Source organism: Zingiber officinale, chromosome 6A (assembly GCF_018446385.1).
Source record: "Zingiber officinale cultivar Zhangliang chromosome 6A, Zo_v1.1, whole genome shotgun sequence".
Lineage (NCBI taxonomy): Eukaryota > Viridiplantae > Streptophyta > Magnoliopsida > Zingiberales > Zingiberaceae > Zingiber > Zingiber officinale.
In genome coordinates this window covers 17,583,074-17,602,964 of record NC_055997.1, presented here as the reverse complement: position 1 = coordinate 17,602,964, position 19,891 = coordinate 17,583,074, and the positions used below count along the sequence as shown (strand labels likewise).

Below are 19,891 nucleotides of genomic sequence, written 5' to 3'. Positions count from 1 at the left end.
ATATATTCATGATTCACGAGTTTATTCAAATTTTTATCGAGCCTAAACGAAGTTAATAAATATAAATTATAAATTAAATATTCATAAAAAATTAAATTATATATTTATAGAAAATTATAATATTCTTATTAAAATTTATAATTTTATTTTAATAAATAAATTTAATATATTTGTCTATATTTTTTATAAGTAGAATGTAAAATCTATAAATTTAATATCAAAATTATTATTTTTTTAATTTAAAAGTTGATTCATGAGCTTAACGAACGTGTTCACGAGCTAACGAGTCGAGTATTGCAAAGTTTGAGCTTGGTTTGTTTATCTTAACGAGTTTTATTAAATGAGTTTAAACGAATTTTTATCGAATCGAGATGAATAGCTCACGAATGACTTGATTCATTTATATCCTTATTTCTCGTGGACGTCTTATTGAATTTAAATTATGGGATTTTAATTTTATTTATTGAAAACGTTTAACTTGCGATTCTTTTTCATTGAATGGAACGTTTCAACTTCGGGTCTATTAAAACCAATTCCAGCTCATCACGGCGTTGTTGGTCCATCGATTTCGGTCTTCTTTCCGGATAGATTCCGTTGAACCACCATTTTTGTGACTGAACCGCTTGGAAAAAAATTTTATAACTAAACTAATTTAATATTTTTGATGTTTTTAGGAAAAACAATATTTAAATAAAGCGAATATATATATCAGCACCTTTTTTATATATATTTAATATTTTAACACAATTCTTAAACCTTATATATATAATTTAAATTTTTTTAAAAAAATAAATGATCAATCAATATTTCATAATAAAAATTACAGTTGAGGCAAATAAATCTCGGTCCCAAATTTGACGATAAAAAAAAAAATTAAATATCAACCAACGATAAAAAAAAATAATTAAATATTACGTATAGGTTTTATTTATTTATTTTATTTAGCACCAGATAATACGCAAATTAATTTGACCATATAAAAAATTTCCATCCACTATTTATATAAATCAAGAAATACTCAACGAACTACCTATTAATCCAATATTTTTAAATTAACCATTCATTAAAAAAAAATTATCCATTAATTCATCGAATTCTTAGATGTCTAAGAAATTAAAATGATGTCTTACTACTGCATAATTATCCTGAGAATAATATTATGTATCGATGTTATACTTTTAGATTGAAAAGGAACCTTAATGTTATACTTTTAGATTGAAAAGGAACCTTAGTGCAACAATCAAATTGTTATTTTATGATAAAAAAACATAGGTTCAAATTCTGAAAATAATCTCTTATAAAAAAAACAAAGTAAAACTATATATAATGGATCCTTCTCCGAGACCCCGCATATCGAAAGTTTTGTGCACCGAACTTTTTTTTTTTTTTTATGTTATACTTCTAGGTTGTTTATTGGATCTGTATGTCTATTGCTAATATTCGGTCATTGTTGAACAAGCATACCAACCACTGAATTTTGTGAATAGATTGGACAACAAACACAGCTCAATCTGTAATCTCTGATCGACATATACAGGAGCATCCTTCAGGGGAAATGGAACTAAATCATTAGATACAGATACATTTTGCCTGGTAAAGGCATACATTTAAATGCAATAAGTGTACAAAGTTTACATGAACAAAATATTAACACAAAAATCGCAGATGATTTGTCTCACTAAAAGTGTCCTGGTCGCATTTTTTATAGCTAAAGGCCGCTTCTCAGGTATTGTGATACTCTTTACACAGCAGAATATAAGCCCATTGCTATCATCCTAGAAACTGCCTCTCATATGCAGAGCAGAAGGCCTGGAAGAGCTCGCACACATCAGAATAATTTAAAAGACACGAATTTCGCGAAGAGGAATCAATTTGGCTTCGACTGGTGTTGCTAACTTACAGTATCAAACGTGGCACAAGGAAAGAGTCGCCGTATGGGTCTCAATCTGGACGAGCCTTGACTCGAGCATTGAGTTCTCTGACCTCATTCAGTTCTCTGACCTGATTCCTGAGACGTTCTGGGTTGCAGAAAAAATCCACAAACACCTGCCTCTCCCGTCCGACTTCGTGTGGATGATGTTTGACAATCTGTAGTTTTTTGTCATCAGATTCCAAACCAACAAGAGCGAAGAAGCGAGGAAAGATGAAAAGACATTGTCATTCTAATAGGAATGTTTAAAACATTATGTCAAAAGTTTAAAGGTGTCAAATCTGGAGTCATACCTCAGCCTTCTGGCGATGAGCCTCTGTCACTTCTTCAACAAAAGCAGATACTTGAGAATTGACCCTTTCCATGTCATCAATTGCTCGCATCAATGGCTACCAACAAAGGAATTAGTCATATAATCCATACGAGAAGATAGTTGATACTCTTACACTCAAGTGGCACAGAGTTAAAAGATGCGTATATCTCAAAGTTTAGCAAAAAGACTTAATTTTTGAGTGCAAGATGAGCAGAAGGAAATTTGATCATCAATGCCTTGAGTATGGGAGATAAATCGGACACTTGTTGATGACAAAACTTAAAGCATCAGCTCATGCAATGATTAAACATTATAATTAGATCTCTGTTGTTCTAGGATTGTATGTTGTATGAAAAAATTATTTGTGAAACATAATTATACTACAAACACCAAAAAAAACATACACAACCATGGCCACATGGAAAAATTACTTCTGAGAAAAACTTAAACATCAAGCACATTATTTTAAAAGTCTGCGCTTTCTTTTTTATGTTATCCTGAGACTGATATATTGACTTCTGTTTGTGACCTTGGTATCTTCAACATATTTTTTATTATACAATCAACATTATTTCGATCAAAAGAATAATAGAAACAGTGACATGTCTCAAGCAAGACCACATGATATACAGTATCCTTGAGAATTTCCAACCATCATGAGGAAAAAGACATACCCTAGGTGTTAACAATGGCTCCGCAGTTGCAGAAGATGAAAAAAGCAGCTGCTCCAGAGTTTGAATTAAGGTGCATCTGTCAATTGGCATCATGCCAGAATCAAGTATTTAACGTGCATTACACAGACAAAATGAAGAAATAATATAAAATGAAAATGTGATGTGAGATACAAAAAATATTGCACGTATAATAATTATACATATCTCAGAGACTCAAAAAATAAAAACACGAATAAGATGACTAAAGACGGTGAATTATGTGCCAGGCTGTTAAGTGACTAAAGAAAAAATTGATTCTGAACTTTTTCAGCAATATCACATCGAATACTAATAACAATAATTATTTTGTGTTCAAAATAATGATGTGGTGGACTTCAGAGCACTACACTACATTTCCAAACTCTGCTAAAGTGAAATATTACTGCTTTCTCTTGGGCCTTTTTGAGTATAACGTTCATGAACTGCCCTTAATCATTAATCAATTTAAGCTTGTGAGGAATACTGAGATACAAATCTAGTAATGTACCATTGATGACTTTGTCAAATGAATATACAGCGACCTCATTTTGCACACTCGAAGCATCATTTAAAATTTGAAACATGGAATTAAGAGGGAAAAACAATATGGCAGATTTATGAAGATAACAATGAACAACTTTGAAATGGCAGTTATGTGATTTGGCAGATGATGAGAAATACAAAAGATGTATAGTAGCTTAAATAACATAATAACTAAAATTAACTGCCTTCAAGCTACTTAAAGTAGACAGGTGGCAACACTTAGGAGCATTTAATTTCTAATTAATATGAATACATAGGAAAACACATGCAACAATGGTTCCACATAAATTAATATAAAGGAATTTCAATCCTAAATCACACACGGACAGCCGTCTACAGGTGCTTCAATAGATCAAATTTCACAATACTAGTACAGATAGAAACCAACGGAAGTGTTTTGCTATAAAACATAAAAGGACAGCCCAGTGCATGAAGCTCCCGCTATGCGAGGTCCCGGGGAAGGATCCATTGTACGCAGTCTTACCCTACTTTTTTGCAAGAAGTTGTTTCCAAGATTCGAACCCGTGACCTTTTGGTCACAAAACAACAACTTTACCATTGAGAATAATTCTATAACTATACTGATTTATTATATCCATCACATGCTATTCAAGCATGAGATTATTTAACCAGAGATATAAGTTAGCAGATTGCTGGTTATTCTTGGGTTTAACAGAGTACAGCTATGGAGAAATGAACCAAATTAAAGACTTTCTAAAGCAGGCAGGGGGCAGATGGTGCAGTGTTATCAACCCAGGTTTTGAAATATAATTTCACTGTTGACCATATGCTCTATCATCCATGCAGAGAAGCTTTTGTCAGTTAGCCGAATCTAAAATATGACTTTTTAAAAATAAACTAATGGTTCGACAAAGATGTCTCCATCCTTGAACTACTTAGTTATTCCTTCTCATTCAATCAGAAAAACAAACAAAGGAATACAGAGTAAAACTTAATATCACAAATAGAAACCCAGACAGGTAGATTTTCCTTCCATGCAGTCTAGTTGAGTTTGATAAGTTGCAAGCAATATAAGTTAGTGTCACAGACTTATGTTCAGATGCAAATGATAAATGAAAAAACCTACAGCTCATTGATACATCTCCTTCGATCTTCTGGAAGAGTGTTTTCAAGTTCAAATTGAAGAGACAGCAAGTCAGACTGCAGCCCTGATATCTGCTGAACTATACCATGTGCTGATACATAAGTTGGTAAGGAAGCCGAAGTATCTAAAAGAAAGGTGAATGTCTTAATTGTTTTGAGTTAAAACAAAGTCATATTTAGTGATCAGGATTAGGTTATTACTGGAGTGAATGCTTAAAAGATCGCGTACACCATGCAGGAACGTGTCACGGTCATCTACTGCTCCATGTTCTTGTACCTCCATTGCAGCATCAATAAGGGAGAGACAATGACCCTACAGAAAGCAACACCAAAAATTCAAACCATATGAAGAAAACAGAAAGTCCAGGTGAATGATCATTCTGATACATGCACAAATCAAAGTGGGAATCGAAACAGGATTCTATGATGATAGACAAACATAATTAAAGGAGAGCAGGGAACAAAAACCACTAATTTTTAATTTATGTAATTGACACAGAATAAAAGCTCAGGCATGTACATATATCATGCTGAAAACAGAAAACATAAGCTTGCATACCAAACGCCCATTTCCTGCTGATAAATAGCCCTCCAACTCTGACTCAATGACTTTAGCCAATGAATATGCCCCGAGTATTGTCCTCCTTTCCATTTGACAAGCTATTTTTAGAAATTGATGTCTGGCAAGTTGATTAACTAGATGATTAATAAACTGCAAGAGATAAAATGTCATGTAAGATTCAATATTGTTGATATAAAAAAAAGGTGAAAACAGGAGATATGAGATTCATCTTGGAATAGAATGATGAGATGCAAAATAATCGTATTTATGACAATTTTAAATTTCTGTTTCAATATTTTACATGCTCACATTGGAATTTTGAATATAAAAGATAAAACAAACATCAAGGCACACATTTTGATTCAAAAAATCCACCTTATAATAAAGGTATGGTCAAGGCTTTAGATAAGACAGGAACACTAGTGCTCCAACTATATAGAATGTAACTTTTGGTGAGTTTTAACATTTGTGATAGTCATGACTAATGACCAACAGATCAAGTGCTCGGTCTATCTAACTTCCAGAATCAGTGTCCCCTTCTCTCAATCAAAGAAGATGGTAATTACTCTATACAGCAGAAACATAACCAAAGTGATAGCCATGACTAACGACCAACAGACCAAGTGCTCGCTCTAACTAACTTCCAGAATCACTATCCCCTTCTCTAATCAACGAAAATGGTAATTACTCTATACAGCGCAAACATAACCAAGCACACAGCCACCTAAAAAATTATTACTGTTTGAAATTAAAAGTTAATTTTTAATAGTGCAATTATTTAAAAGCTAAAGGAAACCCTAGCAAATCAATAGTGCAATTATTTAAGATTAATGATGCCTTTTGAGTAATATGGAATATGTCAAATTGATCAAGTAGACAAATAGGTTGCTCACTGAAGAAAAGCAAAGCCACAGGTCATATATTAGAATTTAATAACTCCATTAGGACCATTTGGAAATACTAGAAACCACAGAACACCTAATTCTGAGGGAATCTACCTACCATTTTCTGCCGATTAATATAGTACTCCTGTCGCATAACCTTCAGGTCATAATCTCCTAAAAGTACACAAAAAAAAGAGAGATCATTAAGATACCTTTCTTTTAAAAAATTTCTGAATTATCTTCTCAAACACATACCCTGCAAAATGTATGTGTCTTGCAGCTGAGCCAGATCTGAGCAAAGGCGTGGAATAACCTGGAAAAAAATGGGATGAGGGATGAAGAGAGGTCAGAACTTAAAAAAAGAAACAAGCACAAAATAAATAGATTTAACAATTCAAATCTAAGAATCATACTAAATAATAACAGTTGGATAACTAAATTCAACACTATAGTCCATTATAGATCAGAATATATGGAATCATACTATAGTCTTTCCAGGGAAAACAGAAGTAAATTTTCCAAAAGTCAGGGCACCCAAATGGTTATTAAAAAATTCAGAATGCAAATTTTAGCATTTCATTTTATTTCGCAGGATGATGGAGCTTTAGAGAAAACACTATATGACCAGAAAAAACAATACCTCAACTAAGAACTTCTGCTCTTTATGGGCGAGGTTGGAAAGTTCCCCAGCCAATTCCGAATGTTTTTTCCTGCAGAGTTAATATATGTGGCATCCAAAGGTTATGCAGATTCAAGAACAGTGGAAGATCATTAATGGCCTCAAAAACTTAAGAAACCTAAATTCTGTTAAAGCTTTTTCAAGCTGAAAGTAGAAATCATTAAATTGAAGAATTATCGGAAATATCAACTCAAAAACTTTTCTCAAATTCTTTTAGTGCTCCTGAGTAGCATAATCAAAATAATAATTGTAGAGCATAGATTTTATCACCGCTGGCTTGAGTCTTGCAACATGTTTATGCAATGAATAAATGCCGAATTAAACTTGGAAAAGCAGTAGATCAAGTAAACTTCAACACATCTTTACTCTATAAAAATGGATAACATCAAAAATACAGAATGCATAAGACTGGCATAAGATGGATAGTATTTCAAGTTTAAAGCAATTTAGGTGGGTTATCATTTAATAGCAGATCTGCGTTCAGATATCTTTTCTATTATCCTCATAGAAACATATCATCAACTCGCATATCAGTTCGCTCTCATCTTCTCACAAGAGCTTGAAATTCAAGTGGTCATTGCTTCTGAAGGTTGACCTGTTTGACTAAACTCAAGTTTCGATGTTTCAACAATGTGTGTAAATGAGAAGTCAAGTAAGTCAAGATTGACTGAAAATTTGACCAGCAAAGTCCTAACCGGAGATTAGGCAAATGGAAGTCCTAGTAGGACTAGCCAAACCTAGTTAGGAACTAGGTTAAGTTCAAGATGGATTAGCTAAGAGCTAAACACTTGGCACAACTGAAGTCCTAGTGGGACTAGGCAAAACCTAGTTGGGAACTAGGCTAAGTCCATGGTGGGTTGGGTTAGCTGGGAATTAAACACTTGGCACAAGTAAAGCCCTAGTTTGGAACTAGGAAATGGAAGTCCTAGCTGAGTTTGGCAAGGGAAAGTCCAAGTGGATCAAAAGTTGACTAGACATTTTATGGTCATAAGTTCAACAAGGAGTTGGCATGAAACGAGGAAGTTCCAACATAGTAAACTTCCGAAGGTCATAACTTCTAGCTTGAATATCAGAACGAGGTGATCTCGGATGCGAAACGGAACTCATTTAGAGCTATACACTTTTAATGTTTTATTAATTGATTGGGAGGTCAATCAATCAGGGAATCGATTGGTTCACGAAGTATAGTACATAAGGCGCGGTAATCGATTGGTTAATCGATTAAGGCGAATCCAATTGATTGGTTGATCAATTGGGAGCCTCTTTCGCATAAAAACAGAAGGAACCAACCCCAATCGATTGGGAGATTGTTTCTTTGCGAAGCACAGTAGCTTTCTCGCGAAGTGGCTGAATCAATTGGGAAGATACTCAATCAATTAAGCTTGACATTGATCGATTGGGTATCCATTAACTGGGTTTGTTATGAGAGAACAGAAGGTGCCTGATCGATTGGCTAATCGATTGGGCAGACTCAATCAATTGGTAGATCAATTAGGCGGTGTTTCTCGTGAGAACAGAAAGCTTCTGAATCAATTGGGTAATCAATTAGGAGAAATCACCAACGAACAATAGCTTCCCAGATTGATTGGGTAATCAATTGGGAAGGTTCTTCTTCACGAAGAGAAGCATTCTAAATTTATCAGTTGATCGGTTAAGAAGCTACTTAATCGATTATGGTGGGGATAAATCGATTGGGAAAAGAGGAAAAGAGTCGTTGTGAGGTTTGGGCGGCTGGATTCGATCTAATCTAACGTGGTAATCGATTAGGTCAATCGATTGGGAACCCTAAATCAACGCGATATAAAGGGATATCACAAAGAATTCAAAGTATCTGCCTCTACAACTCTTCTCTACCAGTTCTTGAGTTTTGGGCGATAAATGTTGCTGCACTTTCCAAGCACTAAGAGACAAATCAAAACAAGAAAAGAGTAAGCAAAGCACGGTTCCTTGTTGTAATCGTTTCGATTTCTTTTGTAACCTAGTTTGCATTTCTTGTATTTGAGCTTGTGCAAGGCTTCTCCGCCTAGGATTGTTTTCGAGAAAAAGTATGTTCATAGTGGAACTGTCTGTACAGTATGGATCTTTGGATTAGTCATCTCAAGGAGGTAGAGACCAAGTAAAACAAAGGTGTTAGCATTGCTTCGAGTTTTCCACTGCCACATAAACAAGAAGAAGAGAAAGAAGTTATTCAAACCCCCCCCCCCCCCCTTCTAGCTCTCAAAGTGTCCTAACGCACAGTATCAGAACGAGACCACTCTTCTTTGGACTAATCGCCGAAAAGAACAAGAGCTAGAGGAAGAAGAAGAAGTTAAAGCTTGAAGTCCTAAATTTCAACAAGTCAAAGGACATATCTTCAAAAGAGCTCAACTTTAAAATGGATTTCTGAGACAGGTTCAGATTTGACATCTGAGCACCTCCATTATTCTAAACGAGATGCTTTGACATATGGAAATCAAGAATGGAGAGCTTCTTGATGATGGACATAGAGCAACAGTTTGCTGACAATTTTGAAGCTCCGAGAGGTTCAAAGAGTAAATGGAACGAGGAGCAAATCAAGAGATGTGAGGCTAATGACAAAGTAACCAAATTGTTGATTAATGTATTGCCAAGCACCATTTTGTGTAAAATTGGAGAATACCAAGATGTCAAGGAGCTATGGAGCAAGTTGGCAAAAATTCATGGAGATCCCTCCACTTTGCCAAGTAAAGACAAATCCAAAGAGGAAGCTAATAACTTGCATTTTGTTACGGCATTTTTATCATTCTGTTAGATGTTTTAATCTGTTTGTGCGTTAATTCACAGTATTTATCAGGTTTCACGAAAATGGTTGGTTTTATCACTTTGCTGCGAATATCTGCTAATTTAATGGCCTCAGCACTAATTTAATGTTATTGAATGATGTAGGGGGTCAAGGATTAATTGAGAAGGTTTTTTGGTCACACGCATGCAACCAACGGATGGATACAGCTTAAGCTTCATTTTTATGGTCAGATGCGTTGCTTTGAAGGAGGTATTAAAGTTCTCAACAGCAACCAACAGAGGCACCTTTTTCGACCTAGAAGCCCTAGCAGTCATCTCCATCTCTACGCACACTTCTTCTTCTTCTTCCTTGGATTCAAGGGGAAGCCGCCCCATCAACACACTTCAGCTAGCGTCCTCCCTTCCATCGTCGTTCACTTCCTTTCCCTCTACGGATTCGAGGAGGAGTTTTGAATCCGACGCGTTATCTTTGAGTTCAACCAGATCTGGCCGAACTCGGATTACCGCTGGGTTTCAGATTCGGAGAACCTGACACGCCTTGCCCTTGTCATCTGCCTTTGGAGTTTCGATTGAGATTCCAACGGGCGCGTGCTGTAGTGCATTGCTCATCTTCGGGCATATTCTCGTGGAACTGGTCATTTCTATTTTATTGCCTTCTTGTTTGCATCAAGTCCTGCTTCATCAGTTTCCCCCATATTAGATTTATGGTTTTCTCATTGAGTTTAGCTTAGTTAGTTTTTGAACTTAGATTGAGCTGTTTGTGTGCTTGGAATTATTCGTTGACAGATTTCCTTAAATCAGTAATTGGTTCATGTTTTTTTTCCATTTCTTTAAGTTAGTCTTTTAGTTGTTGTCTAGTTGTTGATTTTTGTGATTTCCAAGTAGGAGCATTTCAATCTGTGTGGTAAAGAAATTTCAACCAACCAGATAATTTATCTTAGCATTAGCTTCCACCGTGATTTCTATGGAAAACGATCCATGCCTTTTGTTACACCTATACTATTTAATTTATAATAGGGACGGAAATTAAGTTGGTATTGTAGTGTGAACCTTGCAACGACAAGACCATTAATTATCGGTTTACAGTCCAGTACCAGGAGCCTCATTGAATCAAGAGGAAGAGGATTCAGAAGTTAAAAGATGTTCAACATCTGAAGATGAAATTCAAGAAGTATCCCCTTCAAGGATTGAGGAGGGGTGGGGGGCGCTCATTGATACCGGATTGAGAAAAAGTTTCTACATCCAGAATCAAATGAAGTATCATGTATGACCCCTACGAATAAAGAAGGTATAACAATTTCAATTTGTAAAAATTAAAATCATATCATATGTTTTGAGTGTAGGAAAAGCGGACACTATAAGAACAAGTGTCCAAAATTGACCAAGAAGAAGACTCAAATAGCTCTCAAGGTGAAGGAGAAGTCAAAAGAAGTCGATCCCATGATAAGGAAGGGCAAGGTGCATATTGTGTACTTTTCTTGCAACCAAAGAGACATTATCAAAATTAATGTCCAAAGGGAAGAAATTCAACCAAGAACAAAGAAGGAAGTTCAAATCATGGAGGAGCTTCAAAGGACAAAACTAAATTACCATTAATTAATGGTACTTATTTAAATCATGATAAAATGCATGTTAGAAATAATTTTTATCATTTTAATGTTATTTATCATAAAAATAGAAAATATGAAAAACCTAGAGAAAATTATAAATCATTTCATGCTAGAACTACCTTACCTAAACATAGGAAAGTAGAAAACCATTTAGACAAAAATTCTAAGGAAATTAAATATATGCCTAAAAAGAAAAACATCCAAGGCAATAAGGAAAAATCCAAGTTTGAGGATTTAAGGATAGAAAATCAAGTCTTAGGGTCAAAACTTGATAAATTAGAGAAGACCTTTAAGAAAATAACAAATGAAATCACAGGTAAAAGAAGCAAAACCTAAGATTAGATAGGCAAGATTCGTTCAATGGCAAGAGAGATTTGGGATACAAACCAAAGGTTAAAGAGAATGTGTCATCTTAACAGAGTTTCATATAGTTATGGAACCAACATTAAGTCTAGAAGTCAAGTCAAGATTTCAAGAAAAGTTATCCTTGAGTTTAACCTTGAGAAGACTAACCTGACTAACGCTTCTAAGAAGCATAAGAAAGTCATTAAAAAGGTTACAAGGGAGGTTATTCCTAAAGTTGACCTTGAGGTGACTAAAACCTCTAAGAAGTCTAGGAAAGTTATCAAAAAGGTATCTAGGGAAGTTATCCCTAGTGAATACCTAGCACACAAGTACCAATAAGTTGAGTTCCTAAGAGTGTGTTCGCTACACCCTAGGTGGGTTTAGAGTGTGTCAATTCTAATTAGAAGCCCAACCACGATGAAGTTGACACTTTAAGGTATTGTAATATCTTGAAAATGAGAAATGGACTTTTACTCTTGAAGAGTAAAAGTGTGACAGTCAAAATTTTTAAGAATTGAGTTTGATCAAATTGGCACAAATAGGATAGAACTCAAAGAAATGACAAGTTGAGATTTTAGCATTTTCTAGGGAAATAAGGGCAACTTAGGTTTATTTTTGACTTAGCAATTAGTTGATATTTAGATAAAAAATCTAGGTATTTTCTTTATGCTAAAATTACCATGATTGGATGCCCTATCACATGTCATGATCATTATCATACATAAATTATTAATTTCTTGCAATTAAGGACAATGACATTAATTGGCATCCTAGGTAGGATGATCAAAGTTAAATTGTCTAAATAAATATGCATGACCCCTTAGTTTTAGGAAAACTTATTTTACATCTCACAAGACAACAGGCTTGACTTGTATGTGTTTTTGAGACACATTAGATACAAGTGAGATGTTAAGAAGATGAACAAAATTCAAAATGTTGATTTAGTGCATCTATTTGAGTTTTAGGTTCATCAAAACAATAGATTATGTGAAGTCCAATTATGGGGAAAACTAGTGTACAAGTTATGTACATTTAGCCCAAAAATCATAGTTAGAAATTCTTTTCTAAAATCATTTCAAAATCATTTTGGAAAACCTTGGTGAAATCTATCTTTTAATAGGAGTTACCATTGATTAAGTGGACACTAAGTTAGAATAAAACATTGAGGTTTTTAATAGTTTTTTTAAAAATCAGATATATTTTCATAGAAAACTATTTTTCCCTGATAGTATATGATATTAGTAATGTCTACGTAAAATTTCATGATTTTCCAATAATCGTAGAATTATTTATGAGTTTTTGTAATTAAATCTGAAATAGAATTCAGAAATTAGAAACTCCAATCGATCAAGGACGGCTTAATCGATCAAGTGATCGATTGGGGCATACCATAATCGATTAAGTCCCAACTCAATCAATTGGTAAGTCATTTTTCTCAGCACATAATGGTTTTTAATCGATCAGCTGATCGATTAAGACATTTCAATAAATTAAAGACAGATATCAATCGATTGGAATTGTTGATTTCGACTAGAATAGTCTGATTTCAATCTATTAATCCACGTTTAGTTAACTTAACAATCTCTAGCCCTCTGAAATACTTGTATAAATATATTAGGCTAATTGTCTTGGTGAAAATGAAAAGGGGGAGTTTTATGATGAAAAATGTGGAGTTAAGGGGAGGTTTAGATTCAAAATTGAATTTTTAAACCTCATGATTTTGTTAAGTTTTCCTAAAGATTTAGGAACTCAAAATCATTGTTGGTGCAATGATAGAAGTTAGAGCATGCTTTGAGGGGAAGGTCTTCCTAAAAGGCATGATTTTTTTTTTGATAAGAATGAGGAGACAATGGAAGGTTGGGAACCTTCATTGTGTTGGATGCTCAAGGTTTTGTATAGAAGAGTTTCTGAGGTGTGTCAAAGGGGGAGAAATATAGGGTTTAAGTTAGAAAACTTACATTCATGCTTTGGCATGGGATGAAGACGAAAGTTAGGCTAACTTAAATATATTGTCAAACATCAAAAAAGGAGAGATTGTTGGTGCAATCGTGGGTCAAGGTTGACTAGTTTGACTAAGCTCGAATTGGCTCAAGCTGGCTCGAGCTTGAGTTTCGATATTTTGACAATATGTGTGAATGAGAAGTCAGGTAGATCAAGGTTGACCGAAAAACTGGCAAAGTCCTAACAGGAGGTTAGACAAATGAAAGTACTAGTGGGACTAGGCAAATCTAGTTGGGAACTAGGTTAAGTCCAAGGTGGATTAGCTGGGAGTTAAACACTTGGCACAAATGAAGTCCTAGTAGGACTAGGCAAACCTAGTTGGGAACTAGGTTAAGTCAAAGGTGGATTAGCTGGGAGCTAAACACTTGATACAAATGAAGTCCTATTGAGACTAGGCAAACCTAGTTGGGAACTAGGTTAAGTCCAAGGTGGGTTAGATGGGAGCTAAACACTTACCATGAGTGAAGTCCTAGTTGAGAACTAGGAAATGGAAGTCCTAGCAAGGTTAGACAAGGGAAAGTCCAAGTGGGTCAAAAGTTAACAAAACACTTGACAGTCGTAAGTCCAACAGAGAGTTGACATAAAACGAGGAAGTTCCGACATAGCAAACTTCCGAAGGCCATAACTTTTGGCTCAGATATCGGAAAGAGGTGATCTAGGATATGAAACGAAGCTCTTACCAATCGATTGGGTAATCAACTAGGAGGTCAACCGATTTGGTTCACGAAGCATAGAAGGCGCAATAATCAAATAGATAATTGATTAAGATCAATCCACTAGATTAGTTGATCAATTGGGAGCCTCTTTCACATAAAAAGAGAAGGAATGCCCCAATCGATTAGGACATCGTTTCTTCGCAAAGCAAAGTAGCTTTCTCGCGAAGGGGCTGAATTGATTGGGAAAATGCTCAATCGATTAAGTCTGACGTTGATCGATTGGGAATCGATTAACTAGGTTTTGTCATGAGAAAATAAAAGGGTGTGCGGATCAATTGGCTAATCGATTGGGGCAAGTTCAATCGATTAGCAGATCGATTAGGCAATGTTTCTCGTGATAATAGAAAGTTTCTGAATCGATTGGGAAAAATCACGAGCGAACAGTAGCTTCCCAAAGAGGAAAGGAGTCGTTGTGAGGTTTAGATTGTTGATACAGTCTGACCTGGATGTTGTTTTGCTGTTGACACTGATTTAAGTTTGTATCAGATATTTAACTCAGATTAATTACTAATCTAGGTTGACTTGGTTGACCTGATTCGGGAAAAAGTCCAAGTATGGAGACTTGGCACTGGAGAAGTCCAAGCAGGGAGCTTGGCACGAGTGGAAAGTCCTAACTGGGATGTTAGGCAGTTGGAAAGTCCTGGCGAGTGAAGCCAGGCAGTGGGAAAGTCCTAACTGGGATGTTAGGCAGTTGCAAATCCTGGTGAGTGAAGCCAGGCAAGGGAAAATCCAGATGGATCAAGGGTGATCGGACATCTGGTGTTGAAAAGTCCAAGAAGGAAGCTTGGCATGCGAAGTCAGAGAGGGCTCGGTAGCTCGTTCTCTAGGACCAGATGAAGTCGGAGAGAGCTAGGGAGCTCGTTCCTCGGACCAGGTCGAGAGGGCTCGACCCGATCGAAACAGAAGTCGGATCGGTCGGCACCGATCCAAAGGAAACTGGACACCGGATCGGCGCACCGATCCGGAAACTTTATACTGATCGGTCCGCCGACCGATCGTGAATCGATGGCTACCGAACGCTATCGACGGCCCGCACCGATCGTAAATCGATCGAGCCCATCAGGATTTTATCGATCTGCGGACCGATCGAAATCAATCGATAGCTCATCGAGATTTCATTGATCGATGCCGGGGACCAATCGATAGTGCTTGATCGGTCCGCACCGATCGAAGCCGCGCACCTTCGAAAGCGACGCCGATCGGTCCGGGACCGATCGATAGTTCCCGATCGGTCCGCACCGATCGAGATGATCCAGAATCATGGATCGGTCGCACCGATCCACGGCTTGTTTTGCATGCGCTTTCTCTTATTGTTTCTGATTCGCAATTGCTTTTACCTATTTCGTTTCTAACCATCTGCTGTAAGCTTTTTCGAAGTTACAGGTTACAGATTACTTGATGTTGGATGAATTCAAATTGAGGATCATTAGTAGAAGGCGACGAAAAAGCTTTTGCTGTGTCTCGCTGCAGACAAACCAGTTTTGGTAGCAACGTCTCGTTTGCGATCTGCTGGCAGCCGTTTGGTCGAAATCAGCTTGACTTGTGCTGATAGGTTCAAGCTCAGAGGTACCAGTGGAAACGAGGATGCCATTGGTGGGAGCTGAGACAATCAGACAAGGAAGAAGCGTGATTGGCGACGTCGTGGACGGTTGCAGGGATTTGCAGGGATTTGCTGCAGGTTTGGCAGAGATCCGTTACAGAGCAGAGAGGCATATGAAGCTGGAGAGGAGAGACTCTCGCAACAATGCTTTTTGGTGCTCTTGCTGTGAAAAACACTGTGGAGAAAAACTCTCTGGAAGATTGAAGCAGTGTGCTTGTTCTTCGCTGATTGTGGCTGTGAGCTTCTTTTTGATCATTTCACTTGAGCCACTACTGTAAGTCTTGTGCTTAATTTCTTACTGCTGTTAAAGACTTTGTGGAGAGGTTACTCCACCGAGAAGGAGAATCCTTTAGCCGGATAGCTTCCGGGGTGTGATCTACCGAAAGATCAAGAGGATTCGTCCACCTTACGGACACGCCGAGGAGTAGGGGCAAGTTATCCCCGAACCTCGTAAATCTCTGAGTTAGTGTGCTGTGCTTTCTTGTTTTAGTTTTCTAATTCCGCTGTGCTAACAAAGTTCTTGAAGTAATTTGTGTTTAGTGTTTTTCAAAGAGGCTATTCACCCCCCTCTAGCCATCTAAGGTCCCAACAAGTGGTATCAGAGCCTGGTGCTCTTCATTACGGCTTAACAACCCAAAGAGCTAAACAATGGCCATGAAGGAGGGACTCAGCACCAACCGTCCACCTTATTTCGATGGAGTAGATTTTCAATACTGGAAAAGCCGCATGGAGTATTACCTCAAGACTGATATCTCCATGTGGTTCTCGGTCAAGGAGGGATTCTCACCTCCAAAGGACGAAGAAGGTAAGGAACTTGACTCATCGAGATGGTCAACCGAGCAAACTCGCAAGGGACAAGCCGATGCCAAGGCGGTTGTCACTTTGCAATGTGGGATAGCCAAGGATCAACTTGTCAAGGTTGGTCCTTTCACAAGTGCGAAGGATCTATGGAACAAGCTCATCGAGCTCCAAGAAGGAACTCGAGACTCTCGGATCGCCAAGAGGGATTTGTTCTTAAACCAACTACAGAACCTTGTCATGAAGGAAAATGAAACTGTAAGTGAGATACATGGAAGGTTCAAGGAGATCATCAATGGTCTCCATTCGGTGGATGAACGAGTAGAAAACCGTGACCTCGTAAGGTATGCTCTAAAAGCTTTTCCTAGGAATGCCTTGTGGTCATCCATGGTGGATGCCTACAAGGTATCCAAGGATCTTTCCATTGTTAAACTAGATGAATTTTTCTGTGAGATGGAACTTCATGAACTTGCTAACAAAGGTCAAAAAGAGAAGGGTATTGCTTTATTTGCAGGACCAAAGAGCAAGGATGGAAGAAGGAAGAAGGAAAAGAAGAAAGAAAAGGAGATTTCCTCATCCACCTCTTCTTCCGAATCCGATGATGAAAGTGGATCATCATCAAGCGAGATGGCGAACTTCGTAAGGAGGATTATGAGAAGAGGCCAAGATACAAAGGAAAAGGTAAAACTAATGATCAAAATTTTGATAAATCTAATGTTACATGTTATGAGTGTAGCAAGAAAGGACACATTCGGAGCGAGTGTCCGAAACTAAAGAGGAAGGAGGAACGAGCCAAAAGGAAGGAGGAAAGAGCCAAGAAGAAGAAGGCTCTCAAGGCCACTTGGGATGAGTCCTCATCAAGCTCATCGGAGGAAGAAGAGAAGATGGAAAAGAGCACTCGGCAATTGGCACTCATGGCAAGGGAAGAGTCAGAATCCGAGAGTGATGACTCAAGCGCTTCAACCACGGCTTCATCATCTTCGGATGATGAAGAGGTAACCTCTTCTCATATAGAAAAGTGTTATAAAACTATCACTCATTTATCTACATTGCTTAAAAAGTCAAAAACAGAAAATAAATTGTTGAAAGAAGAAGTAAAACCTTAAGGACCCTTAGGGAAGATGAGGTCGATGACCTACATCTAGAAGTCCTTGAGGATGAGAACAAGGCCTTAAAGGGTGAGGTTGAGAAACTCAAGAAAATGCTTGAGAAATTCTCAACTAGCTCTAAGACTCTAGACATGATTCTAAATGCCCAAAGGGCAGTTTACAACAAAGCCGGGTTAGGGTATCAACCCAAGGAGTCGAGTTTCATTTCTCTAATGTCTAGAACTCAAAATAGTAGATCACATGTTTCTAGAGTTCATGGAACTAGGAAAGGTATGACCAAGGCATGGGTTCCTAGGTCTTTCGTTGTAGAAGCATTAGGTCCCAAGATTTGGGTACCTAAAACCTCTATTTTTCGTGTATTGTAGGCATTGGTCGAGGGGGCATCTATCAACTTGGTTTGTTGATAGTGGATGCTCCAAGCACATGACTGGGAACAAATCACTGTTTACTACCATTCAAAACAAAAGTAGAGGTAATGTGTCTTTTGGTAATAATGGTAGCCTTAGGGTTGTAGGAATTGGAGACATTCATATATCCGAATGTCTTCATATCAAGAATGTCCTTCTAGTCGAGGGATGACTTTTAATCTCCTAAGTGTCAGTCGATTGTGTGATACGGGTTACACAATTGAATTTCATTCAAGTCGATGTTTGGTTAAACACATTGACACACTTGACACGGTACTAGTAGGCACAAGGGTTGACAATATTTATCAAGTATCATTTAAAAGTGCTACTAATGCTTTGATTAAGTGTTTCATGTCGAAAGAAGAAGAGTCTTGGTTATGGCATAGAAGATTGGCACATGTAAACATGAAGAACATCTGGAAGTTGGCCAACCAAGGATTAGTGCGAGGCTTACCAAGCATCAAGTTCCACAAGACCAAACTATGTGATGCATGTCAAAAGGGTAAGCAAACAAAAGCTGTCCATAAAGGTAAAAGCAATGTAAGTACATCTACTGCTTTAGATTTATTGCACATGGACCTATTTGATTGCAGTAGTGTAATATCATTGAATGGAAGTAGATATTGTTTGGTAATCGTTGATGATTTTACTAGATACACATGGACTTTCTTCTTGAAACATAAGGACCAAACTATAGATATTTTTATTTCCAGAAGAACTGAAAATGAAAAATCGACAACAATTAAAACCATTAGAAGTGATCATGGTGGGGAATTTCAAAATCATAGGTTTTTAGAGTTTTGTCAAGAAAAGGGATATAGGCATGAGTTCTCTACTCCAAGGACCCCACAGCAAAATGGGGTTGTGGAGAGAAAGAACCGAGTTCTACAAGAGGCTGCACGAAGCATGCTCAATGAGTACTCACTACCGAGTTACTTGTGGGCTGAAGCTGTGAATACAGCTTGCTATGTGCAAAACCGAATCCTGATACATAGGTTTTTAGGAAAGACTCCCCATAAACTTTGGTTTGGGAAACCACCTACAATTAAACATCTTAGGGTGTTTGGTTGTAAGGTGTTTATTTTAAATACCAAGGACCATCTTGGAAAATTTTCGGCCAAGGCTGATGAGGGGATACTGGTTGGGTACTCGCTCACCAGCAAAGCCTATCGAGTCTACAACAATAGGACTAAATTGATTGAAGAGTCCTCTGATGTGGCTTTTGAAGAAGTCCCTAACTCAAATGATCAATCAAGGGCTATAGGAGAAATTCAATTTGAACTTAGAAATCTAAGTTTGAATGATCAAAATGAAGAACGAGTCGAAGTTGACTCTGATGTTGATGAGCAAAGGCAACAAAGAACTCAATCTGATCCTTTGCCAAATATTGAGTCCTTGCCTGTGCCTAGTGAGACCATTCACGAGGCACCATCAACACCAAGACAATCTAGGATAGCCTCTAGTCATCCCCAAGACCAAATTGTGGGAGACATTCAACAAGGGGTTAGGACTAGGTCATTCTTCAGAAATGAGTCTAATGAAGTCGCATTGATTTCAGAGATTGAACCAAAATTAGTTGATGAGGCATTGCACGATCCTGATTGGATCATAGCTATGCAAGACGAATTAGGTCAATTTGAAAGGAGCCAAGTGTGGGACTTGGTTCCTAGACCGAAAAAGACCACCATTATTGGAACTAAATGGGTCTTCAAAAATAAGTTAAATCAAAAGGGAGAAGTTGTAAGAAACAAGGCAAGACTTGTAGCCAAGGGCTATAGTCAAGTCGAAGGTCTCGATTATGATGAGACTTATGCTCCCGTGGCCCGATTAGAGTCCAT

General features: G+C 37.3%; 1 protein-coding gene across 1 annotated transcript in view; it reads right to left on the bottom strand.

Annotated features, from left to right (window-relative positions):
• Nucleotides 1-1,450: 1,450 nt before the first annotated feature.
• The window catches only part of LOC121995967 (AUGMIN subunit 3-like), a 35,151-nt gene continuing 16,710 nt past the window's right edge, over nt 1,451-19,891 (bottom strand). Inside the window, exons 10-19 of the mRNA XM_042549757.1 lie at nt 6,669-6,738; nt 6,284-6,341; nt 6,147-6,202; nt 5,142-5,294; nt 4,784-4,895; nt 4,566-4,707; nt 2,918-2,993; nt 2,224-2,319; nt 1,901-2,088; nt 1,451-1,809 (exon numbers count right to left, since the gene is read on the bottom strand). Coding sequence (XP_042405691.1) covers nt 1,942-2,088; nt 2,224-2,319; nt 2,918-2,993; nt 4,566-4,707; nt 4,784-4,895; nt 5,142-5,294; nt 6,147-6,202; nt 6,284-6,341; nt 6,669-6,738 — 910 coding nt within the window. The 3' untranslated portion in view covers nt 1,451-1,809; nt 1,901-1,941. The remainder of the gene's footprint in view (nt 1,810-1,900; nt 2,089-2,223; nt 2,320-2,917; nt 2,994-4,565; nt 4,708-4,783; nt 4,896-5,141; nt 5,295-6,146; nt 6,203-6,283; nt 6,342-6,668; nt 6,739-19,891) is intronic.